The 26,389-nt window shown below is 45.8% G+C and overlaps 1 protein-coding gene across 4 annotated transcripts in view; it reads right to left on the minus strand.

Annotated features, from left to right (window-relative positions):
- Positions 1-1,080: 1,080 nt before the first annotated feature.
- Positions 1,081-26,389, minus strand: part of GNL3L (G protein nucleolar 3 like) — a 29,747-nt gene continuing 4,438 nt past the window's right edge. For 3 of the 4 annotated variants that reach the window (XM_081124847.1, XM_081124848.1, XM_081124849.1), the window contains exons 3-16: positions 21,225-21,265; positions 19,594-19,689; positions 18,750-18,866; positions 17,905-17,988; positions 17,602-17,737; positions 16,606-16,709; positions 14,666-14,810; positions 12,539-12,626; positions 11,837-12,011; positions 11,606-11,748; positions 11,256-11,392; positions 9,295-9,422; positions 5,794-5,998; positions 1,081-4,079 (exon numbers count right to left, since the gene is read on the minus strand). In XM_081124847.1, coding sequence (XP_080980973.1) covers positions 3,997-4,079; positions 5,794-5,998; positions 9,295-9,422; positions 11,256-11,392; positions 11,606-11,748; positions 11,837-12,011; positions 12,539-12,626; positions 14,666-14,810; positions 16,606-16,709; positions 17,602-17,737; positions 17,905-17,988; positions 18,750-18,866; positions 19,594-19,689; positions 21,225-21,265 — 1,682 coding nt within the window. In that variant the 3' untranslated portion in view covers positions 1,081-3,996. The remainder of the gene's footprint in view (positions 4,080-5,793; positions 5,999-9,294; positions 9,423-11,255; positions 11,393-11,605; positions 11,749-11,836; positions 12,012-12,538; positions 12,627-14,665; positions 14,811-16,605; positions 16,710-17,601; positions 17,738-17,904; positions 17,989-18,749; positions 18,867-19,593; positions 19,690-21,224; positions 21,266-26,389) is intronic. The other variant, XM_081124850.1, reaches the window with a different exon arrangement.

Consider the following 26,389-nt stretch of genomic DNA (forward strand, 5'->3'; position numbering starts at 1 on the left):
TTTTACCAAATTTTTTTAAAATAAAAGTCTGTTAAAAATCTTTTTCGAATGTAGACTGGTACAGCCGCTATGGAAAACAGTCTGGTAGTTCCTCAAAAAATTAAGAATAGTGTTACCATATGGCCCAGCAATCCCTCTCCTGGGTACCTACCCAAAAACCTTGAAAACATGGATTCACAAAGATATATGCACCCCTATGTTTACTGCAGCATTATTCACGGTGGCCAAGACATGGAGATAACCGAAGTGTCCTTTGATAGAGGACTGGATAAAGAAGGTGTGGTGCATGTACACAATGGAATATAACTCAGCACTAAGATGAAATGCTGTTATTTGAGACAAGATAGATGGACCTTGAGAAATCAGTCAGGCAGAAAAAGCTAAGAACCATATGATTTCACTCATATGTGGGATATAAAACTGAAACTCATGGACACAGACAGCAATGTATTGGTTTCCAGAGGGAAGGGGATGGGGGAGCTGGAGGTGTCCTAATATATGGTGACGGAAGATGGTTTAACTTTGGATGGTGGGCACACAGTGCAATATACCGGTCTTGTATCACAGAAATGTACACTTGGAACCTATATGATCCTATTAATCAATGTCACCCCAATAAATTTAATTTTAAAAATTTTTATAAAGCTTTTTCGCAATGAAAAAAAAGACACTTTTTTAGAAAAGACAAGCCACAGACTGGGAGAAAAACGTTAAAAGGGACATCTGTGATACAAATACAAAATGTGCAAGAGATCTGAACACTTTGCCAAAGAAGATATACAGATGACAAATAAGCACATAAAAATATGCTCAAATCATTAGTCAGAAGGGAAATGCAAATCAAAACTACAATGAGATACCACTACATCCTATTAGAATAGCTAATGTCAAAAAACTGACAATGCCAAGTGCTGGAAAGGATGTGGAGCAACTGAAATTTTCACATACTGATGGGAATGCCAAGTGGTAGAGCTACTTTGAGAAACAGTTTAGCAGTTTCTGAGAATGTTAAACATACACTTACCATGTATCGCAATAATCAGACTATGTATTTGCTCTAGAGAAATGAAAACACAAAGATTTGGATGCAAATGTTTATAGCAGCTTTATTTGTAATTGTTCAAAACTGGAAACAATCCGGTGACTTCAACTGAGGAATGGTACATCCATCCATACAATGAAGTACGACTCAGAAATAAGGAACTATTGATAAACCCAAAAATGTGAATGAATCTCAAATGTATTACTTAGTGAAAAAAGTCAGTACCAGAAGGCTACAGACTATAATTCCACTTACATGACATTCTCCAAATGATAAAACTATAAGGACAAAGAATAAGCCAGGGTTGCCAGGAGTTAGGGGTAGGGAGGTTTTTACTCTAAAGTAGCAGGAATGAACTTGGTGGTAGTCAGAGGGTAATGGAATTGTTCTATACCTGGGTTGTGTTGGTTACACAATTATATGCATTGTCAAAGCTTATAGAAGTGTACATCAGAGAAAATTTTATTCTATGCAAATTTTTAAAATAAAAATGTAAAAACCTGTACATAAAATAAGCCTACATGCTATATGATTCTTTTTACATGACTTTCATGCTAAAGCAAAACTATAGGGACAGAAAACAGATAGGTGGTTCCCAGGATCTGAGAGTAGGGGTGGGGGTTCACTACGAAGGGGCCTGAGAGTTTTAGGGGTGATGTAACTATAGCGTATCTTAATTGTGATGCTAGTTCACTACTGTGTACATTGTTGAAACTCACAGAACTTACACTATAAAGTTTTAAAATTTTCAATTACAGTTGACATACAATATTATATTAGTTTCAGGTGTATAACATAGTGATTAGACATTTATATACGTTATGAAGTGATCATCCTGATAAGCCTAGTACTCATCTGGCACCATAAATAGTTATCACAATATTATTGACTATATTCCTTATGCTGCACTTCACATTCCCATGACTATTTTCATAACTGGCAATTCAAAGGGTAAACTTTATTGTATGTAAATTATATACATACTTTTTTTTTAAAGGGAAAAGACTCGAGAAACGGCTTTTTAAAAAAAACCTGGGATATGCTGTACAGAATCTGGAGTGCCATATTCTTACCTCGACAATGACTACTTTAGTTCTTCTGTTTGATCTGGGCCAATTTATATTCCCATGCTACTTTTTAACTATCAAGATTCCTCCTATTTCTAGTACTTAGTAACCAGCATGTCTTAGGAGTACTAGAAAATATGGCCTTCGCTGTCCTGGTATCCCATTTTTCATTGTAACACTATATCTACCAGGAGAGTTTGATAACAAGATAGTGTAAAATAAGTTCAACCCCATCCAAGAAGACTCAGTGAAATTTTAGCAAGACCCTATTTTGTAAAAAAAAAAAGAGAGAATATATTTGCAGGGTTGATATGAGAGGCTGGCACACAGCAGGCGCTTAATGGATGTTAAGGAGGCAGTACAATGCAGAGGAAATGGCCTGCTTAGGTTATCACACCTGAGTTCCAATCCTGCCACCACACTTAATATGTCTTGGGTATGTCCTGACAAGTATCTGAGCCTGTTTCTTTATCTTTCCTACATGGGGAGTCTAATCTCTTACTGGCAGAGTTGTACTGAGGGTTAATGGCAGTTACTAGGTCTCCAGAGTTTGGGGGTAATTCTCTCCCCAGGCTGCTCCACAATAGGGGAATGCTCGGCACTCCCCTGATAATCAGCCTCCAACCAAGGACTCACCAGTCCTTCTGTGGTTCCACCCTTAGGATATGAATTTGGGGGTGACAAGATGAAAGGCAAGGCTAAGATGTGGCTCTGGGTCCAAAAAGATGTGGAAGTTTGAGGTGGGGGGCAAACACTGAAGCAATCTGATGCCCACTCCCGTCAAATGTGTCCAGTCTCAGGTAGATCGCTGGGAACTGGATTATCATGCTTAAACCAAACAACACTGGGGAAAATAAGATTGTGCTTCTGCTGCCATTATCCACCCCAGTCCCTTTCTGAGGGCCCCTGACACTGCTTGAGCTTCTCTGTGCTTATCTGATGGGGTAGGCTTCCCCAGAGGAGGTGGCTAATTATATTTTAATGGGGTATAATGACTTCTAGACACCAGAAAAGGAGTTGGATGGTGCACCCAATTGACACCTCTCTTGAGGATGCAGCCTGTGAACAAATGGTACCAGAACCCTTTTGAATCATGGAATTCAAAAGCTGGTGCTAGATAAGATGTGGTCAAGGGCAGGGCCCACCCAGGGTACTTCAGTCCAAGGGATTCCTCCAACTCAGTCTGCCCAGAAATGCCCTAAGGTGAGGTTTGCCCCTCACAAACCTGACCACCCTACCAACAGGTGCCTTGTTCTCCCCTCGTGTTTACAAGGTAGTGTTTACACTTCAGCACCATCCAGGCTTATGTGTTGTCTTCTTCCTCTCTCCTATCCCCAGAGCCTTCCAGACACAGAAGGCTCATGGCTCTTTACCCTACTCCCATTGCAACCCAGGTGAAGATTTGTGGACTTGGGTGGAAAGTGTGTGGCTTGCAGCCCACTATGGAAATGTCTTGCCACTGAGATCTGTTGTGGACTGGTAAAGAAATTATCACCCTCCCAGGGACCCCCAGGTCTACCTGCAGCCTAGTCTCTAGATGCATGTTTAGCTGTCCAAGAGGGTTTGGTGAGGGGTCAGTCCCCTCCACAACCCCAACCAGCCCAACCTACAGGGTGATGGATAAACTGTTAGCATCAGATCTGCTGTTAATTTATTTCTCTTGTAAAACATAGTGGGGATTAAATAAAGAGTATTGGGTTGGCCGGTTCCAGACAACTGTGACTTTTTTCCCCTGGAGAATGGAGAAAACAGCATGGGGGAGGTATGGTGGAGGGATTCTTTTAATATGCACATGCTTCAGGGAGAAGCAAACCATTTTATTTCATCTGTATTCCCCCATCCTACTGGAACTGGTACTTGGAGAGTGGAGGGGGTGAGATCAGTCAGTCAGTCACCATCACTGTCATCAGTATTGCCAGAGAGGTCGAGGGCAGACATCATGGAATCGGACAGCTTACTGGCGAGTTTATCTGCAGATGGAAAAATATAAGCAGTCACTTGGTGGCTGGCTTGCCATCAGGAGGCCTGTAGGAGCTGGCCTACACTTACCTTGGTCTGCACCAAACTCCCAAACTGGCTCACTTAGCCCCCAACACCAAACAAAACAACTTGGTGGGCTTTAAGCAGCCACTGCTCAACCTCATAGGCAGAACCATTTGTCTATGCAAGAATGATCACCCCAACACATCTACCTTAGAATGTCACACTCACTGGGCTCCAAGTATTCTTATCCCTTCCTACCATCAAAATAACAATTTCCTTTTACTGTGCTGAACTTTTTAGCACTGTATCATTATCCTCAAAACTCTTATAGCAAATGGACACTAGGTATTCTTGAGCCTGAATTCTCACCTCCCATCCTCCAGCCACACCCTACTGTTCCTCAGGAAAGCCTTCTCTGATCACTACCCTACTACCATCTCCAGACTAGGTCAGGTTCCCTCACTGTGCTTTCAGTATCTTCATAGTGATTACTCCATGGTGCCAATGTCTGTTTTCTTGTTTCCTCCCCACTCCGTGATAAGACCAGGAATCCAGGGCAAGTCATCTCTGGATTCCCAGGCCTCAGTGTGGAACTAGGCCAAGAGTGAAAGAACAGAACTTATGGGGGGGGGGGGTCAATCAATCCTAGGTTTTCATTTTGGATCCATTAAATACTAGTTGTCAAACCTTGAGTGTGTCACTTAATGTCTCTGGGGCTGTTTCCTCACTTACCAAATGTGGGTAAAACTTTTGCAATGGCTAATGTTAGTGAAGATTGGTATAGCATGAAGACATAAATGGGCCAGCCACACAACAGACCACCACTAAAATGGAGGAGGAAGTTCTTTTGTGAATTGACATGGAAATATCTCTAATAAATATTGAATGGGAAATGATGTGGCTAACTATATGTTCAGTAGACCAGCATTTGTATAGAGAAAGAATAAAGTATAGATGTTTGCCTGTGTACCTATTTCAGGAATGAGACACAAGAAATTAACTGGTCACCTCTAGGAAGAGGCCTGAATGACTAAGGGATTGGAAGGAGAGAGACATTTTACTGTATATCCTTTTATGTCTTTTAGATTTTGAGTACCTTGCCTATTGATAAAGTAAACATATATAGCCTATAAGCTTCCTAACACAGTGTGGTTGCCAGATGAGTAACAAAAGCATCACCTGGGAAGCAGTTAGAATCACAAATTCTCAGTCCCCACGGCCAACCTACCCAATTAGAAACTCTGGCTCAGCCAGACGTGGCTCAGTGGTTGAGCGTCAACCTAGGATCCAGGAGATCACGATTCGATTCCTGGTCAGGGCACATGCCCAGGCTGTGGGCTTGATCCCCATTGGGGCCCTGCAAGAGGCAGCTGATCAATGACTCTCTCATCATTGATGTTTCTCTCTCTCTCCCTCCCTCCCTTCTTCTCTCTGAAATCAATAAAGATATATTTAAAACAAACAAAAAAAGAAACTCTGGGGACGGATCCCAGAAATCAGTGTTTTAACAGTCCCTCTAGCAGTTCTAATATAAGCTAGAGTTTAAGAACCACTGTGCCTACAGGTGAGCCTCTTAACCCATCCCTGCCCCCTAACCCTTGCCTATAGCTGAATACATGGAGGTGCTCACTCAGGAGCCCCTAAAGAAAGGCCCAGGTGGGCCCTTTTTGGGAGCACAGGGGCGTGGTCAGGTGTCCTCACCTGTACGCTTCTGCATCTTCTTCTTATTCTTCAGGGCGCACGCCAAAGCCTGGCCCTGCTGCAAGGGGTCCGTCTCCATGATCCTCTGTACCACTGAGCGGCGGTCCACTGGGCAGATGTTCCTGGGGTAGGAGTCCACATTGCGTTTAGCCCACCCCTTCTGATGACGGTTCGAACTGGTGCAGTATCCAGTGAGCTCTCCAGTCTGGTGAGATAGAGGACAGCAGTGAGGTCTGGGCCCCCAGAGTACCTCCAAAGACTTGTGCAGAGGGAGCAGGGTAAGAACAGGGAGCCTGGAGCCATGCAGAACTAAGCTGCAAGTCTGGCTCCACCACTGACTAGCAGGAGCTTAGTGAACCTCTCAGCCGCAGTCTGATCATCTGTCAGATGGGGGTGGATAATGGGTAGCTTGCGTGGCTTTCACAAGAAAATGAAAAAGCAGTTACTTGATCAGTGACCATTGTGGTACAATGATTCTTTGACCCTCCAAGGTCTTAGTCAACAAATATTTTCTGATACCTATTTTATGCCCAGCTCTCTGTGGGGACATGCTAGAGAAATCAGTCAGCTGCACTCCCATCTTCAGGAAGCAACCAGGCTAAAAAGAGTACAAAGGGTACAACCAACCATACTATAAGTCAGACTATGGTACGTGTCCACCAGAGACACAGCACAAGCGACAGGTTGAGGGAATGGTGGTGGTCAATATATTTCTACTGATAGGAGTCATTCCTGACTGAACACTGGAAAAGCACACAGCATACCTGGGCACCCAAAAGGATGTGTGTATGGCTGGAATTGAAGGTACATGTGGGTAGTAAAAGCTAATGACAGAAAGCTCACTATGTTCCAGGTACCATTCTAAGCACACACATATGTATATGTATACATGTACACATACATATAACCCATTTAATCCTTACAACAGTGCTATGGCAAACAAGGGCATGTATGACTACCCACTACACTACAATGAGGAAAAGGGAAGGCTACCAACCACACTATAAAACTCTGGGTTGCGGCGGTGGGGACACAATTCACAGTACAGCACACCTAAATGGTATCTCCCAGAGTTATGCAATAGAGTGGCCCTGCTCAGGGCCATGAACCTGAGTCTGGAGCTTATAGTAAAGAGTGGGGAACTACTATAGGTCCCTGAGGAAAAATGGTATGTTCTGGCACTTATGGGCTCAGTAAGAAATATTATCTATCAGGGGATGGCCTTAAACATACAACTTGACACTGATTTTCCTATGAGCACCAGGGGAACCTTTGAAACTAAGTGAGGATGGGAATGACTTGAAATCCTGCCATTGCCCCAGTGCAGGCCTCATCATCTCTTAAAGTAGAGGTGACAGCTTCCTTCCTGGACTCCCTGCCTCCATTCTGGCCCTTTTCTTTCTAACCTAGTTTTTACCCCAGCTGGCAGAGTAATAGTTCTAATATACAAACTTGACCATGTTGCTTAAGAAACCCTTCCAGGTATTATGTAGCCATAAAAAATAAAGGACAGCTCATGGCCCTGGCTACTGTTGCTCAGTGGTTAGAGCAATGGTCCACACACTGAAGGATCATGGGTTCGATTTCTGGTCAAGGGCATGTACCTGGGTTGCAGGTTCTATCCCTGGCCCCAGTCAAAGTGTGTGCGGGAGGCAACCAATCGATGTGTCTCTCTCACATCGATGTCTGTCCCTTCTCGCTCTCTCTCTAAAAATAAATAAAAAACGTATCCTCAGGTGAGGGGGGGGAGGGAGGGAGGGAGGGAGGGAGGGAGGGAGGGAGGGAGGGAGGGAGGAAGGAAGGAAGGAAGGAAGGAAGGAAGGAAGGAAGGAAGGAAGGAAGGAAGGAAGGAAGGAAGGAAGGAAGGAAGGAAGGAAGGAAGGAAGGGACAGCTCTTTTAGCAATCATGTGGAAGAATCTACAAGATGAATTTGTAAGTGAAATAAGCAAAGTGAAGAACAATACGAATAGCATGCTACTATCAATTAAAATAGATCTCTGTATCTACTTGCATGTATATATGTGTGTGTATAAAGATGAAATAGCTCTGAAAGGACACTCAAATCTGCTAATGGCAACTGCCTCCAAGGAGGGGACAAAGTGGCTGGGAGACAGAAGCAGGAGAGCCCAGCCAGGCGTGGCTCACGGTTTGAGCGTCGACCTATGACCCAGGAGATCACGGTTCAACTCCCGGTCAGGGCACATGCCCGGGTTGCAGCTCGATCCCCAGTCGGGGGCGTGCAGGAGGCAGCCGATCAATGACTCTCCCATCACTGATGTTTCTATCACTCTCTCCCTCTCCTTTCCTGTCTCTGAAATCAATAAAGATATATTAAAAAAAAAAAAAAAAAGCAGGAGAGAGATTTACCTTTCCCTGTACACCCTTTAGTACCTTTTAAATTTTATACCATGTACACGTATTACCTAGTCCAAAAATAAATATGAAAAAAAATTTTAAATAAGTAAAATGAAAATAAATAAAACCCTCTGACCTGTAAAAGAAAAAAAATAAGCAACTTTCACAGTTTTCCTATTACCCATGGTTTTAAAGTCAAACTCAAGACTTTCTATAACCAATCTCCAGATTCATCTTTCCCCGTCTCCATCCCACTCTAGCTACCCAACACCACTAGTAATTTCTCCAAACACCCTGGTCTCATCCTTTTGAGCCTTGGTATGAGCACAGGCTGAGCCCGCACCCACAGGCTGCTGCCACCCCCTTACCCAGAGAATTCCTCAGCCTTCAAGAGGTTCCCCTGACCCACAAGTAGTAGAGGCTAGGGCCCTTAGATCCATGTTCTCTCAACCTCTGCACCCACCCCCAGCCTGTGTATCTCCCATCACAGTGAAGATGTCTGTGTCTGAAACCCCCTAAAGTGTGATCTCCCGAAGGGCAGAGATGGGGGTGGGGTATGGCAGAAGACGAAGCTGAAAAAGCCTCCAGGAGTCAGAGCACAATGTACTGACTTGATCCTATAGGTGCTGGGGAGTCATGAACAGGGAGCCATAGCATGGCTGGTTTGGACCATTAGAAACCATGGGATATACATATGCCCAGGTGAGGACTAACAGCTTAAACTAGGGTTACAGAAATAGCAGGGAGAGAAAGAAGCTGACAGCTTCTCAGATTTAAGAGGGAGAAGCCATGGAACTTGGTGACCAACTGTGTATGAGATCCTGGATATTAGTTGAAGGTAAGGATACCCAAGGATACCCAGGTTTGCAACTTGAACGCCTGGGCGGCTAGACGGGCATACCTGTTCTCAGGGCCAGAACCAGGCTGGGAAAGCTGCCTGTGAGAACACGCCTCCTCCTTGGACCAGCCATGGCTTAGCAAAGGATGCAACCTGCCATGCACCCAGGGAGCCCACAGGGTAAAGTGAACAACCCACACCTCCCCGTAATTACAGGCAGACTCATGGGAGCAAGGCAAAAGGGACTGACCACTTCAAAGAGCCCTGGGTAGAGGAGAGGGTTGCCATGAAGAAAAGGGATAGGTACCTTACACACGGTGGTTTTATTTTCCAAGGCATCTACTATTTTCATCATCGGAGAATGGAGCCACTTGATCTCCATTTCGAGTGGGTCCATGTCACCCAACAGCTCATCAGATTCTCCAGTGGCCAAGCCTTTAACACAACCAACACCACTGTCAGGGCCTTGGCTCCTCCCTGCTGCTAGCCCCCTGGTTAGGTCTCAGTGGAAAGGATATGTGGATACTGCTCGAGGGAGTTGGGAAGGAAGGCTCTTTCCTTCCTGCTGGGAGGCCATAGGACAAAGGATAAAAGGCATGGATTTTGCAGTAGGGCACTCGCCTGATGGGAGCTGGTCTTGGAGCCTCAGCTTCCTCATCTGGAAAATGACAATGCCACAAGCCCTATGACACAGGGCTGCTATGAGTCATAGCAGAGGACTGGCTGCAATGTACCATCCAGCCACATTGCTCTGTAAATGATAACCACTGGGATGCCCTCTCAGGACCAGGCCTCTCTCCCCCACCCTCTGGCCCCTTGCCTGAAACTGAACTCCCCTGCAAACTGCAAATGTGCTCATTGCATGGGCCAACACCACCTTCATACCTGTTTCTAAACTTCCCTTCCATCCCCTCCCTGGACCTCTAAGTCCTACTCACTCTTCAAGATCCAACACTAGGGCCAACTCCTTTAGGAAATTCTCACTGGTAACCTTCCCCTCTTCTCAATTTCCCAGACCTCCATCTTTTTCCCAAGTGCATTCTCAGTGATGGAGCCCCTCTTGCCCTCACATGCAACCAAGGCCAAGCCTCTTCATAAGAATGAAAGTGGAAATTCCTCCCAACTGCCCACATGATAAAGAGGAAAAGTTCAGAAAGAGGGCTGACTTGTCCGAAGCCACCTGGGAAATAAACTCTAAAGCAGGCAAGTCCTTATCCTCATTTGTAATCCAAGGGCACCAAGAGGCCCAGAGAAGGAAAACTACTGGTCCTCAAGAGAAACTAGAAGACAGGCCAGCCTGGGCTTTCTCTACTACCCCAGAGTGCCCACAGACAGATCCAGAGAGCACTGGGTACCTTTCTAAGGTAGGGTGGAGAAGGAAGGAAGAGCCATAAGCTAGGACAGCAGATGGTAGTATCTGAAAAGAACAAACTTCCTTTCAGAGTTTTGAAAAGTCACATGACTCAATAACAGCTAATATTTACCAAGTACTATATATATATATGTATATGTATATGATGTATATGTATATGTATACACACACATATATATATACACACACACACCAGGCACTGATCTAAGTGTTTTTACCTATTAAGTAACAGGTGGATGCTATTGTCCCTATTTTACAAATGATGTCATTGAGACATGGAGAAGTTAAGTAACTTGTGTAGCATCACACAGCTAACAAGAAACAAAAGTTGGATTTGAATCCAGGCAGTCCCTTCTTTTAACCACTTAGCTACTCTGAGCTGGGAGAGTCTTTGACAACGGGGCAGGAGAGCTGGTTTGAATGCCACCTCTGCCTGCCACTGACGCACTATTCAGCAAATATCACCCTTCTGTGACTCAGATGCCTCACTTGCCAATGGAGGGAAGAATGAAAATCTAGGAATGGACACACAGTAGCTGAGGCAAAGCCTAGGATTACATGAGAGAAGGTCTTTTTGAGAGAAGTGTCTCAGTCCACTCCAGGTCCCAAGAGATGGGGAAAGTAAGCTTGCATTTCCTGAACACCTCACTGTACACACAGTACTTTGCTGATTTTCTTCCTATCTACCAAGAGTCACAACTGCCCCCATGGCCCAGATCAGAATTCCCCACCTTGTAGTTGAAAGCATTAAGCTTGGAGCTGGTTACACAATTTTCTCAAAACCAAAGAGGGCCAGGGAAGGGGGAGGTCAAACATGGAATTTGTTGTCAGGTCTGTGTGGCTCCGCTAGGACAAGACCAAGTGCTGGGGAGGCCAGTGCACTCGCCCTCACTTACATTCCATGGTGTCTTCATTGGCCTGCTCTGTGTCCTCAATGTCGAAGACTTCAGTCATCTCCTTAACGATCTCAGCACTAAGATGGGTGGGCAGAGTGTGGGTGGCAGGTGGAAGTGTGTAGAAGCTGATCTTCCCGCTGCAATGGGAGATTGGAGGAAATTGGTGGTGGTGTCATTAAGAGCAAATCAATCAAAGAGAAGATGAGTTCCCAAATCAGAACAGTGAGGGGCAACAAGCGAACCCAGTCGGTGGTTTCTGATCAAGATGGTGAGTTGTTAATCACTGACCCACGGTCCTACAGCTCAGTCCCCTTCACGAAGCCTCACCCCCACTCCTACCCCCTCCTCACCTCACCCAGTCAGCCAGGACGGCTTTGGCTGCCTCCTCCTGACTGTATATGCCTCCCTTCTTCTTCTTGCCCAAGCGCTGGGCCACCGCAGTCAGAAAGTGCTCAGTGGTCTGGAACCCAGAGACTCCATAGTAGTTGGAAATCTGGTGAAGAGAGGAAGAAGAGAAATCAGCAAGGAGAACATAAAGGGCCCTTGGAGTGGGGTAGGGCATGACCAAGAGCCCTGCGCACCTCCTCCAGGTTGCAACGTTGCAGGATGGTCTCCACTGGGGTCACGGGGTCCGCCAGCTTCTGCACATGGACACAGTTGCGCAGAATGGTGCCCACCTCCGAGTTGGGTCCTGGGACAATGCCTGGGGCATCCAGCAGCCTAATGAACTTGTCCAGGTAGACCTCCTGCATGAACCTGGGCAAGAGTGAGGAGATAAGAGAAGATGCAGGACACTGATGAGTCCTGATGTGTCTGGCATGCTCTAGGCTCCAGGCACATAGTTGAGAGAAGGGGTGAGGGGAAGATGGCGTACAGATGAAGGCAGAGAGATGCAGGGCCAGGAGCTCTGGGCCCTGCAGGCCTAGGACTGATTCTAGTCTAGCCTCAGCCATTGGGGACTGAGCTGTATGACTGTGGGTCAGCTTTTGACCCTCTGAGTCTCAGTTGCTTGACCTAGGAAGCGAAGCTGCTTTTTCATAGCCCATCTTGCATGGCTGTTAGGAGGCTTCAAGGAGCTACTGGGGCGGAGGGGGGCACCCAGTTGGGAGTTTAGACCACACCTAGGGTATACCAGGTAAGTGAAGGCTGTTAATGAGACTCCCATGCCCAGGGGAAGAATCTGAGGATGCTCCAAGAGAAGGAAAGGGGCAGGGGCTGAAGGTGTGAGAATGGTAGGGGGAATGGTAGAGTCAGTGTAAGTGGGGGAGCAGGCAGGTGCTTACTTGGTGATCCCAGGAATGGCTCCCACACTGCAAGCACGGCTGCGCTTCAGACTGTTGATCAAGCTGCTCTTCCCAACATTGGGAAGGCCTACAAAAGAGCAGCAGCTGGTTCAGGGCAGGAAGGGCCCTTAGGAACATATGGGCCACCCTGTTGTGCCCAGGCAGGAGCAGTGACCAAAATCAGAGCCTGCCCTCTTGCCTTCCCACACCAGGCCCTGACCAAGTCCCTACATGGCCTTTTTACCCCTCCCCTCCATTTGTAAGCACACTGGCTAGATGTGCCCCTCTCTCTAGACATGACACTCACCTCCTACCTACAACCAGCCTGGGAAAGGTGCTCAATGCAAGGTCTCTGTGACATGATCCAACAGAAGTCAGACATTGGGAAGTGTCCGTAAAACAGAAAACCATCTGTCCTGGTGTGTAATTGACCAAGGTGTGGGTGGGGCGGGTGTGAGGGTTCATCTCCAGATGTCCCTTTCTCTGAGCAGCTGTCTGCTTGTGGTGTTTTTCTATTAGGGCACCTCTGGGCCTGTGGATGTCTTTGTGTTTCTCCCTCCCTGGTTCTCTCATTATTACCAATCTCCTTCTGTGTCCTAGAAGTTACACATCTACTGCTCTTTCACAGATGTGCCTGTGTGTGTGTGTAAGTCTCTATACAGCTGTGTGTGTGTGTGTCTACCTGCCTGCCTGCCTGTCTTGGTTGTTCTCATTCTAAATATTACTGCTTTTTCCATTTTTCACTCTCTTCCACTCAGTCTTTTTCTCTGATTACATCTCTCTTTCTCTGTACATCTCTGTATCTAAGCACCTCTTTCTTTGCTGGTTTGCCTCACTGTCTCTCATTCTAGCCATTGTCCTTTCTTTTTCTCCCGACCCCACCAGTTCTGCCTCTTTGTCAATTCAGCTCATATTCCTTCCCCCAGTGGGCCCCCCTGTATATGTTTCACTGTGTCTTTTTCTCTTTCCCTATCTGTGTCTCCCAAACCCCCTCCTCCCCCCATGCATATATATCTATCTCATCATAGACGTGTCCATGTAGCTGTCTCTCTGTGAATCACGGTATGTGGCTGTATCTGAGGGCCTAGTGTATCTGGGCACATGTGTGTCTCTCTGGCTCTATTTGCTTGAAAGAAGCAGAGTTAAGGTGAGTGTATAGAAGGGGCTTGGTTTGCATGTGTTTTGCCCCTGGGTTTGTCTCTAGAGGTACTTCCTCTGGGTCTATACATGTCTCCATACATGCAGATCTGCACTTGTGTTTATGGATCTGTATGTGTGCATAGGCCTCTGTGTGTGTGTTCTATGTGGCTCTCTCTAAATCTGCCTCTCCATCCCTGTTTATCTCTCTCTCGTTCTCCCTTCGGGTTATGTATACAGGTCTGCCTCTCCATACAAATTGGGTGTCTCCAGCCTTCTTACGTTCCTCTCTACAGGACTCCGTGCACATTTGTCTCTATGTCCATTTGGTATTTCTTTCTAATCATATCTCCGTCTCTCTGTATGCTTCTGTCATTTAAATGTGTCCCCTTTCCATTGCCCACCAACCCCACCACTTGGCTTCCCTGTTCCTTTTCTGTGTCTATTCAGGTATGCATATCTATACCTTTTTCTTAGTGTACAGCTTTCTCTCAATGTCCTTCTCTGCTGGCTCACTTCCTCTCCCTGATGGTCTACCTCTGCCTCTCTCCAGTTCCCTATTCCAAACTCACCATCCTTCCCTTGGTGCCCTGGGATCCACAGGGGCCCAGGATTGAGCCTCAGCTCTGCCTTATCTCACACAGAAATGAGCCCCTCTAGTCCCTTTCCCATCTCTGGGCCTTAGTGTTCTTATCTATAAAAGGGAGATGTTCACCATTCCTTCCCACAGCTCTGGCAGGATGAGATGGTGCCAACTCCAAGCGTAGCCCTGTGCATTTGACCCATGGTTCTAAAATGCAGCACGCAGTGGTGATTCTGAGTATGCATTCCCACATCCACCAATCCAAATTACAAATCACAAAACCCTTCCTGAACTGCTTCTCTCTTCCCACAAAGAAGGTGACATGAAGTTCACAGGATCCTTTCCCACAATGAAGCCCCTGCCCAAGGAAGAGGCTGGGCCCTGGGACCTCCTCCCAGGCATCTTACCCACAACACCCACACGGATATGGGTGCGCACTTCCCCAAGGCGGCAATAGTTCCCCAGAACCCTCATGAGGTTTTCAGCTCCAAAGCAGGCTTTGCTCTTCAGCAGTGACTCAGAGGCCTGCTCCACTGGCACACTGCAACGATTCTAGAAAATGAGGGACATTACAGAAGAGGCATCAGGTAGGAGACGTGATCTCAGCCCATATTTTCAACTTTCAGAGAAATTTTCAGGGCCTGCCTGTGATCATAGAGATCCTCAGCCCAAAGTGGAAGACTTTTCCACAGGCTCTGAACACCTGCCATCTCGCTGCTCCCCTCAGAAACCCACAGTTCTGTTTTCCCACTGTCTTTGTATCTCCAGTCTTCTTTGTCCCTGCCCCTGCCTACACACGTCTCTTGCCTCCCTCAGCAGGGACAGGATGGCATCCTAGCCTCAAAACAGGCCAGACTGGACTTCCAACTCTTCCTCTCATAGGTGTGTGCCCGGCAAATCCTGCTTCCCTTCTCAGGGCCTTGGTGCTCTCGTCTGCACAACAGGGACACCTGCAAAGGGAAAAGAAAATGCCTGGCCCACACACAACCTACCTTCCCTTGATTCCTCACACAGGACAAGGCCATTCCAGCCTCCATCTCTTTAGTCCTCATCCCACCTCTTCTGCCCAGAATGCCCTTCTGTCTTTTCCTCTTTCCTTACTTCCCACCACACCACTGCAATTTTAAATGATATATTGTGTCTTCCAGATTAGCAAAGATTAAAATATTTATATATGAATGTTGGCAAGGGTGAAAGGAAATAGGCCCTCTCACACATTTATCTACTGCATTGGCAAGAAGATAAATGGTACAGCCACTTGCAGGCAGTGGGATGCGATTTGTCAGTTTCTAGGAAAATATTAAATGGGTAATGCCTATGACCCAGCCACTTCACCTTTCAATAGCTAACTTACATAAACATGTGCAAGGGTGTATGTTGAAGTACTGGTTATGATGATAAAAAATTGGAAACTAATTTTACTTAACATCAAAAGGTAGATCTCTATAAAAAGGTCTCCAGGAAAAAAAAAGCAAGCCACAGGATGACATATATGATACTCACAAACACTATTTTCTCTTTATATATACTTCCCTGCATATATAAAGTACAGAAAAACATCTGGATTCTTCCATACTGACAGTGGTGGTTATTTCTGGTTATATATGGATAAAGGATAGTGGGATTAAGGGTATTGGTGAAAGGGTATTTAAGCTTTATCTGTAATTGTTTTTATTTTTTCTACTTTATTTTTTAATAAATAATAAGTTTTACATCTGGGGCAAAACTGAAAAAACGTCCCCAGCACCCAGTTTCTCTCCCTAGAAGCAATCAATGTTTCTGTATACTTTTAATATTTTACAATGAAAATGTATTTCTGTGTTAATGATACAATTAGAAAGTAGTGTGATGTTTTAAAGAGAAAAACAAATGAAGGCATATATTTTAAAATTTAACAGTTGCCCAGCCAGGTGTGGCTCAGCGGTTGAGCATTGACCTAGGATCCAGGAGATCGGGGTTCGATTCCCGGCCAGGGCACATGCCCGGGTTGCAGGCTGCAGCTGATCAATGACTCTCTCATCATTGATATTTCTATCTCTCTCTCCCTCTCCCTTCCTCTCTCTGAAATCAATAAAGATATATTTTTAAAAAATAAAATAAAATTTAACAGTTAACTATTTACCAATATGTATTACCCTTACAGCTGGAAAAAATGCTTCCTGAAGAGCAACAATATAGGAAGAAATGAAATGAAACTAATATTAAGTCATCCAGTAAAGCCAAGAGCTCAAAGTAGAAGGCCCAGTTCAATTACCAAAGAGCTGGAGGCCCCAGTCCAAGTCATGATCCCCTATCCCTGACCTCGGGCTACCCTTAAAGAGTCTAGAGGCCCCTGGCCCACGCTTACCAGGTTTTTGACCTGATGTTGGGTGCTGGCCTTGAAAGCCACGGTTGGCAGCTCATTCCGAAGGTAATCTAGCCACTTCTCTATAATCTCCTTGGGGACCAGGTCTGGAGGAAATAGGAACAGATAGAACTGGTAAGGGGAACATGACCTAGACAGCTCACTCCAAAGATGCATCTACCCATATCCAAGGCTAGGCCCACCTCCTGCCAACAGGTTCCACCCCAGCCCTGTCAGGCCCTGTCCAGTCCCCAGGTTAGAGTTAGAAAGGACATTATATTCTAAGGGACCAGTTGGCCCTCCCAGAAGGGACCTCTATTCCCTCAGGAAGAATGGGAAAACTGTTTGGTCCCATGTGCCTGTCTTCTAAGCCAGGGTGCACAGGGAGCCTGAGACCTCCCAAAGACTGTGTTTCCCATCCTCTCTCTGGATCAAATGTCAAGAATAATGTGGATAAAAATGTCTACCATTTGTGAGACACTGACCACACATATACCAAGCACATTATTATTAATTCTCACAACACCCCTGTGAGGTTGGGACAATTGCAGCCCATTTTACAGCTAGAGAAATGGAAGCTCTCGGGAGACATAACTTGTCCAAGATCCCAGACCAAATAGCACAACTGGGATGGGACCCAGCCCTGAGTGACTCCTGAGCCGATTTGCTTTTGTGCCCTAGTCTTTGGGTTCCACCTTGGAAAAGAAAGAAACTCTCCAGGATTAGCCAGTCACAGATAAGGCTCAAAACAGAAAGAACGGGGGAATCAAAGGCAGACAGGCGTGGATTCCATTCCCAACTTCTGCTGCACTGTGTGTGTGTCTTTAGACAAATGATTTCTCCTCAGATTCCTGGCTTTAAAAATTGGAACAAGAATTCCTACCTTGCACAACTGTTAGGAATACCATTGAGTTGCTGGGCTTCAGGGTCTAGTCAGAGCTGGTCTTTTAAGAAGGCCTGCCCCCTGCCCTGTCTTACCCAATCCTTCTCAATACCCACCAATCTTGTTCAAGACCAGGACCAGCTTCTTGTTGCCTTCTGCCCGCAGGACAGCCTCCTCCATCTGGAAACAGCGGCAGCCCAATGGGTCCCTGGCATCTAGAACTTCCAGAATCACATCAGAATATTCCACCACCTGCAGGGCAGAGGACAAGGGATGGAGGCAAAGAAAGGACAGGGTAGCAATCACACAGGCCCGTGAATGAAAAGATCTCCATCTCAGTCAAGAACAACAGAAATGGAGAGGAGATGGGAGTGGATTGGTGCCCTCCCTAAAGGGTCTTAAGAAATGGATCCCCAGACCTTACGGAACTCCTTGTAATAAGCCTTCCTCGTGGCCTCATCATCCAGCTGAGGAAACATATTTAATTCCTGCAAAACTTCCTCCTAAAGGAAAAAACAAGAGAATGGTCCAGGGGAGGAAACAGGGTAAGAACCAGGGCTTTGGAAACCATGTGAGGCTGGGGGAACCAGGTGAGTCCCAGCCCACCAAAGAGTAGCTCTGACTAGCCAACAAAGCTGGGAACCGGAAGGACAGACAGGCCCACATGGTACCTATGTGTGCCTGCGTGTGTGTTCAAGCACCAGTTAGAGGCCTAAGTGTGCACATGGGTGTGTAAGGGAGAAATGTGAGAGGAAGGTGTGAGAAAAACAAACTATGGGGGACATGGTATGGGGAAGGCAAAATCTGTACTTTATGCTAGAAAAGGGACTATGAGTTGGAAAGTGCACATTCTGTGAGATAAGCACGTATGCCAGAAAGGCAGTAAGAAGCCCTAGAAGGGGACATCCCTCACATACACTTCTCTCCCAAACCTCCCCTCATACTCTGTCCCTCCCCCCCACCCCTTCCCTTATTCCTACATCTCCCTACCCCCACTCCCAACCCATCTTTGGGTTCCAGCTTGGGAGAAAGGACCTATCCAGGGTTGTCTAGTCACACCTAAGGCTCAAGGTGGCCCTTTACCTCCCTCTCACCCTCCCTCCCTCCCTCCCTCCTCACTGTTTTCCCATCCTCTCTTCACTGATTCCCCACCCCCCTTCCAACCATCTTACACCTTCTCTTCTCCTTTCAAAGAGCAATGGCAAAAGATGCTCTTGAGCAAACCCACACCAGTCCTAGCCAGGGGCAAAGACTGCTCTCTTACCTTGGACTCAAACTCCTCCTGGCGTCGCAGGACATCCTGACAATAGCTCTCCATGGTTCTGCGTCTGTGTCTCTCCTGCTCCCGGGCAGCCTGCTGCTTCTCCCTCAGCTCCTCAACCTAACAAGTGTACACACACCAGGACTGCAGCTGACTAGGTCTGCAGCCTGAGAAAGGGATGGGAGACCGAGAGGAACAGGGAGAGGATGCCAGAAGGAGGAAACAGTGCGACATGGCCAGGTAGGAGGAGCAGGGGTACAGGACGAAAGCATAAATGAAAACAGGAGATAAGGGGTTTGAGAGAAAGAAAAAGACAGAGAGATGCAGGACGGGAAAGCAGGGCAGAGAACAATAAAGGGCATGGGAAGCAGAGAGGGACTGTGTTTCTGGCAGAGGGTCCCTTTAAGAACAGAGGGAAAAGAGGACAGAGTCATGGAGTGTCCCACCATTTAGAGAGCAGGGAGAGAGGCTGGAAAAGGGGAAGGAGGACACCTAGGAGAGGGAGATGACAAGAAAGTCAAAATGAGAGTATTTCAAAGAAAGCATGTCGCCAATGCAGAGAATTTGGATCAGATGAGATGAAAACTATCTGCCAGTCTGATGTCAGAGAACACACTGGTGAGGCTGGTAGAGGCCATTTCAGTGGAGCAGTGGGAACATAAGCCAAACAGCAATGGGCCGGGAGGTGAGCAACGGAGACACTAAATCAAGTAACAAAGTAACATCCTCCCTTGCCCCTTCCTGCCTCTACAACCCTAACCATTCTAGCCTTTGCCCTTCCATTTACCTCCCTTGTAGACCAGACAGTCAAGGCAAGCCCTTCCCTCCCCCATAGTAAAGGCCTTACCCTCTTCTTCTTTAATCCAGCCTCCCGGTTGGCATGATCATTGGGATGCACAGACTGGGGAGTGGAGACCACCTTGAAGGCTGCTTTCTTCCCATTCTGCTTTGCAGGATGGTCACCACACAGGTGGAAAAAAATCAAACAGAGCTAAGTGAATCCATGGAAATCACCCCTCCCAGGGGGGTTAAAGCTTCTCAGAAGTGTAGTTGTCAGGGGAAAGGGACGAGAACAGCAAGCAAAAGGAAGGGCTCTGGCCCTGGCCTGTGTGGATAAGTGGTTAGAGAATCAGCCTGTGCACTAGAGGGTTGCGGGTTTGATTCCTGATCAAGGGCACATACCTGGGTTGCAGGTTCAATCCCCAGCCCTGGTCAGGACGCATGCAGGAGGCAACCAATCGATGTGTCTCTCACATCGATGTTCTTCTCTCTCTCTCTCCCCCCTCCCTCCCTCCCTCCCCCCTCCCCCCTCCCTCTCTCTCTCTCCATCTCTTCCACCCTGTCTAAAATTCAATGGAAAATACGTTCTCAGGTGAGGATTAACAAAAAAGAGAAGGGCTCTGCCCCAGAGGTATGCCCATTTGGCTAAAAAGAAACCCTGACTCCCCTAGCCAGGCAGGGACTGACTGAAGAACCCCAGGAAAGGGGGGGGTGCAACTGGGAAGGTGTCCCAAGTAAAGGCCAAGGGAAAAGCTAAGTAGTTCTCAAAGTGTGGTCCTTGGACCAGCACCAGCAGTAGCAGCATCTGGCAACTTGTTAAAAATACAAATTCTCGAATGCTACAACAACTGAATCAGAAACTCGGGTGGGGCCCAGCTATCTGTGTTGTTTTTTTTGGAATCCTCACCCAAGGATATTTTTTTTCCTTTGATTTTTTGGAGAGAGGGAGAGGGAGGGAGGGGGAGAAAGAAAGGGAGAAACATTGATGTGAGAGAGACACACATCAATTGGTTGCCTCCCATACACACCCCAACGAGGACGGGGAGTGAACCCGCAACCCAGGTATGTGCCCTTGACCGGGAACCACACCCGTGACCCTTCAGTATACAAGGCAATGCTCTAACCACTGAGCTGCACCAGCCAGGGCGCAATTCGTGTTTTAATTAGCCCTCCAGGTAACTCTGGAGCCCTGGTTAAACTGTGAGAACTTAAACAATGCTAAAATTTGAGAAACACTGCTCCGATCCAAGTCTTACTTGTCCATACCTTTCCTAGCAGGGCCAGGAGATGTAGGAGCTGGGGCCAAAGATTATGTTTTGACCTTTCTCCTATCCATGAGTGATAGGCACTGGGACTCAGACAGACTCAAGTCCCAGCTGTACTACCTTGAACCTAGGAACTTTCTCACTGAGGCTCAGTTTCCTCATCTAAAAAATGGGACGATGACCATCCCTACCAAGGTAAATCAAGCACTAAGCAGCATATGGTTTGTGGTGTAAACTTAATAAATGCTGCGGATTCTCTGCTGCGGCCACTCAGAGAAGGAAGGAAAGCCAGATCCACTGAGTTCAATGTGGTACTCTGTCTAGACTCACCCAACATCTATTGGGTTTTGTGGGTTCCTTCTAGGGCAGGCAGCCTGTTCCTAGCCTTACCCCAACAATGGGCATACCTTACCTGAGGGTAGGGCCAACTTACCTTCTTACAGCCTTTGGAACCTTTACCTGGCTTCTTATTTTCTACAAAAAAAAAAAAAAAAAGAGCTATCACTCATCTACCCAACATTCGTTGGTACCTTATCAAGGCCAGGCCACACTGGGAGCTAAGGACGCCTCTGACACCACGTATGTCTAGGCCCAGGACAAGACAGACAGGGAGATAGCATCAACATTGTAAGAAGTACTGAATATGATGGTTGGGGCATTATTTCAATGCAAACTGAAACAACTGTTAAGGAATCCTGTGAAAAGAATGACCTGAATATCTGCTTGTAACTCCTCTCTCTCCCCCAACTTCTGGCAGGAGGCAACTCAACAATTTCAGCACCTAGCTAAGGTAGGGGGCTGGCACCCTGGGAAAATGATCTGAGGAGTCCCAGTTGGCTAAGCCAGGATAGATGCCCTAAGCACATGGGGAGAGAACAACCCCTTCCTGCCAACCCTGCTCAGCCCATTGCCTCCAAAGGGACTTGCCCTATTCAGCTAAACTGCAGCCTCCCTTAGATAGAAGGAGGAGAGAGCTCACTTGCCCCAATCACACCTTAACAAAGCCCAGGAATTTAAGAGGCCTCTCCACCTTCAATGGGAAAGTCCCACCTGTCATCCCATTCACCTCTGGCCTCTAGGGAAGAGTGGCTTTCCTTAATTCTCACCACCTGCAAGGGGGCTAAGGAATTCCTAGAGGGGGAGATTCTGGAAGTTCCGGGTATAAACAAATAAAGGAACAGCTTGAGATTACCAGAACAGGCTCCCTGACCACATCCGGTGGTCCACACTGAAGCACAGTTAATGCAGGAAATGAGAATTATACACTACAGTAGTCCCCCCTTATCTGCAAGATATTTGTTCCAAGAACCCCAGTGGATGCCTGAAGCCACAAATAGTATCGAATCACATATATACTATGTTTTTTTTTTTTATACATACATACTCTTTCTCTTAAAGGAAACACTTTTGGGGTCATTCTTAAGTAAAATAACGGTTACTTAAACACAAGCACTGTGATACCAGGACAGTCGATCTGGTAACAGTGACAGCTAAGAAGTGACTAACAGGCAGGGAACGTCTACAGTGTGGATGCTTTGGACAAAAGGATGATTCATGTCCCAGGTGGGACAAAACAGGATGGCACAAGATTTCATGGTGCTACTCAAAATGGTGTGCAATTTAAAACTTATAAATTGTTTATTTCTGGAATTTTCCATTTATTATTTCAGACTGCAGTTGACTGCTGGTAACTGAAACTACAGAAAGTGAAACGGCGGATAAAAGAGGACTACTAGATTGCAAATTCTTGAGAAGGTTCAACATACTTCAAAGGAACTGCATGAGAAAAAGATTCCCAAAACCTGATATTGAATAAAAATTCAATAGATGTAGTAAGAACAAAACAGACATCACTAACAATAAAATTAATAAGCTGAAAAATCGAGGGACGTGCTTACTTAAAACAGAACAAAAATCCGAAGAAATGGATATTATGAGTAAAATTAGAATATGGAGAATAGATCCAGGAGAGCTATTATATAAATAACAGGAGTTTCTGCCCTGGCTGGGTGGCTCAACTGCATGGAGCATCATCAGATACACTGAGGTTGCATGTTCAATCCCCGGTCGGGGCACATACAAGAAGCAACCAATGAATGCATGAATAAGTGGAACAATAAATTGATGCCCCCCCACCCCGTGTGTCAATAAAAAATACTAGGATTTCCTGAAAGAGAAAAAGGTACAAATGGAGAAGCATTTTTAAAAATAATAGATAAAAGTTCCTTTAGTCGTAAGCAGGCTTGAGGTTTCAGATTAGAAAGGCTCATGTAGCACCAAGATTAACACAAAAGACATATCCTGGGCGGATGCTGGTGAAATTTCTGAACTCCAAGGATCAAGAGAAAATCTTATAAACTTCCAAAGAGAACAAGTTTCCAACAAAGGCAAGAGCAGTAGATAGCCTTCTCAAATCTACAACTCTGAACTCTGACGACAGAAGAATAACCATCACAAGTTCCGAGACAAGGGGCTGTGTTCCAAGCTAAATTCCTATACAGGACCAATAGATCACTCTTATGTGAAGTTTACAAAAGAAAGACAGATGTGTGAAGATTATCACCTCGATTCCCTTTTTTTCTTTTTTCTCGTTTTTTCTTTAAATGTATCTTTATTGATTTCAGAGAGAGGGAGAGAGAGGGAGAGAGATAGAAACATCAGTGATGAGAGAGTCATTGATCGGCTGCCTCCTGCACACCCCCAACTGGGGATCGAGCCCGCAACCCCGGCATGTGCCCTGACCGGGAAGTTGAATCGTGATCTCCTGGATCCTAGGTCGATGCTCAACCACTGAGCCACACCCGGCCAGGCTTCTTTTTTCTCTTTTTAAAAAATTTTAATTGATTTGAGAGAGAGAAAGAGATTGATTTGTTGTACCATTTATTTCTACATTCATTGATTGATTCTTGTATGTGCCCTTACTGGGGATCAAATTCACAACCTTGGCACATCGGGATGATGCTCTAACCAACTGAGGTACCTGGCTAGGGTACCATCTCTATTCCCTTTCTGGTAAAACTACTTGAGGAAGCATACCAGCAAAAATACAAATTAAATCAGAATAAAAATCTCAAGCTAAAGGAAACAAATAATGGTGGGCAGGAAATCTATTAAAACTTACCATTAAATCTTTTTAAAATGGTAGTAATGTAGCTAGGAACTATGATACATATTAAGAAAGGGTTCTTTTTTCAAAATATATCTTTTTATTGATTTCAGAGAGCGGAAAGGAGAGGGAGAGAGAGAGATAGAAACATCAATGAGAGAGTCATTGATCGGCAGCCTCCCGCACGCCCCCGACCTGGGATAGAGCCCACAACCCGGGCATGTGCCCTGACAAGGAATCGAACCCCAATCGCCTGGATCCTAGGTCGATGCTCAACCGCTGAGCCACGCCCAGCCAGGCAAAAAAGGATTCTTAAAATTCAGGAAGCATATCATAACAGCTCAGAACTAAAATACCAAATTATTTCAGCAAAATCCAGGAATCAAGCAATAGGAGTTGGAAAACCAAAAGCAAGAAAGCATGCTTTTGCCTCACTTTGAAAGAGTAAAATAAAAACAGTCATTATTTGCTCTGGCTGGTATTGTTCAGTGGCTAGAGCATGGGCCTGTGCATTGCGGGGGTCATGGGTTTGATTCCCTGGGTTGCAGGTTTGATCCCTGGTCCTGGTCGGGTGCATGCAGGAGGCAACCAATCGATGTGTCTCTCTCACATCGATGTTTCCCTCTCTCTTTCTCTTTCTCTCTCTCTCTCTGTTTCTCTCTCCCCCTCCCTCCTTCGCTCCCTTCTACTCTTTCTAAAAATCAATGGAAAAAAATATCCTCAGATGAGGATTAACAAAAAACCCCTAAAAAACAAAATAGTCATTATTTAACTTTGGTAAAGTGGTAAGAGAAATTTAAGTTTAATTATGTCCACTATCAATAAAAATGCAATTACCAACATAACTTTAATTACTGGTGGAGGATTTTTTTAAACAATCAATTTTTTCAAAGTAAATAAATAAGGGAATAAGAAGAAACGAACAAAAATATATATAGTAGTAACATGGGAGAAATTAGATCAAACATATTAGTTACCACAACGAATGTGAATGGGTCGAATTTCCCTGTAACAACAATAACAACAAAAAAACCAGACCCCCAAGTCTCCTTTTCTTGCAAAGTACTCATGTTGCAATGAAAAGAATGTGAGGTTTGGAATGAACCAGGTCTGGCCATTTTACTCAACAATTTCCATCTGCCTGAGAGCCTGCACTGGATTCAGGCACACAATGAAAGAAAATACATCACATAGAGAGGGGAAAAACATCTGTTTCAGAAAGAGAGAGGAGAAAGGGAGAAGAAGAGAAGAGCGGAAGGGTGCAGCCATCACTCACAGTACTTCAGCACCCAGGAGTCACTGTTAATCTGTTGCTGCTTCTTAACAGCTTGAGAGAGAAAACAGCTACTATTTTGTAGCCAGCCACACATAAATTCCTATTCTGGCTCAATAACTGCCTATCTATATGACCTTAAAGAATTTTCTCAAATCTCTCTGAGCTTAAATGTCTCCACCCACCAACTCTGACATCAATCAATATTCAAAGGCAGAGCTCTCCATTCACCCATCATCGCCCCACTACATCCCAGTATACCCAGCCTGGCACTGACTCCAGCACCTACATTCTCCCTCTGACCCTGCTTCAAATTTCCCACTGTGCCCTCTAAAACTCCCCTAATTCTTCCATCTTTCCTCAGGAACAATTCCCCCAAGCTCTTGCCTTAATAGAGACTCAGGTCTGAGGACACTGTTTCACCTGCAGGCCTCTGGAAAAATGGCTGCTGTTTTCTCTGGCACATGAATACCTTGGGGCCAGTAGGTAGAGGAGGTGTTTTCTGGACTCAACATCGCCAAACCAAGACTATTTCTCCCTCTTGTTAAAAAAAGAAAAATAAAGAGGGAGGAAAATCCTGCTCCTTTTTGAGACTGCTGCTATGCCTGTCATCTATGAGTCACTTTTTCTCATTTATGGAAGCACATGGCTCAGAGCTTTACTTTCAACCCTACTGCCACCATCAATCCAGGTAACTTTGGCGACCTCTGGGCCTCTTCCAACAATCCAGTTTCCCACTTCCTCAACATCCTCACCTCCAGAGACCCCTAATCCATGCAGCCACCTGCCAACCCACTGCTAGGGTGACATCTATGATCATCATCTTTAACTGCCTGTACTTCAGAAAGTAAGTCTCAGACACCCCTCCGGACTATCCTCCAGCTCACTTGTTCAACCTCCTAGAGACTTTTAAAACACTGAAACCTCCATTCTGTTCCTCATTCATCAGCCACCCGCTTTCCTCCCTGTGCAGTCTGTCATTACAGTGGATTGTAAATCTTTTAAGTGATAAAACATACCCTCCTTTTTATTAACCATTCAAAAATGTACAACAGAAACAAAACATAAACACAAAAACAAAAAAATGTACAACAGTTGAAACCGTATTTGAACACTTTTTATAGAGCTCCCCAATAACATTCCCAGATTTAATCACTATCGTTACCATTTGGGTCCAAAGTATCTCTAGCTGCACCACTCAGCATTGCTCCCATCTACC

Source organism: Miniopterus schreibersii, assembly GCF_964146895.1.
Source record: "Miniopterus schreibersii genome assembly, chromosome: X".
In the NCBI taxonomy this organism is placed as follows: domain Eukaryota; kingdom Metazoa; phylum Chordata; class Mammalia; order Chiroptera; family Miniopteridae; genus Miniopterus; species Miniopterus schreibersii.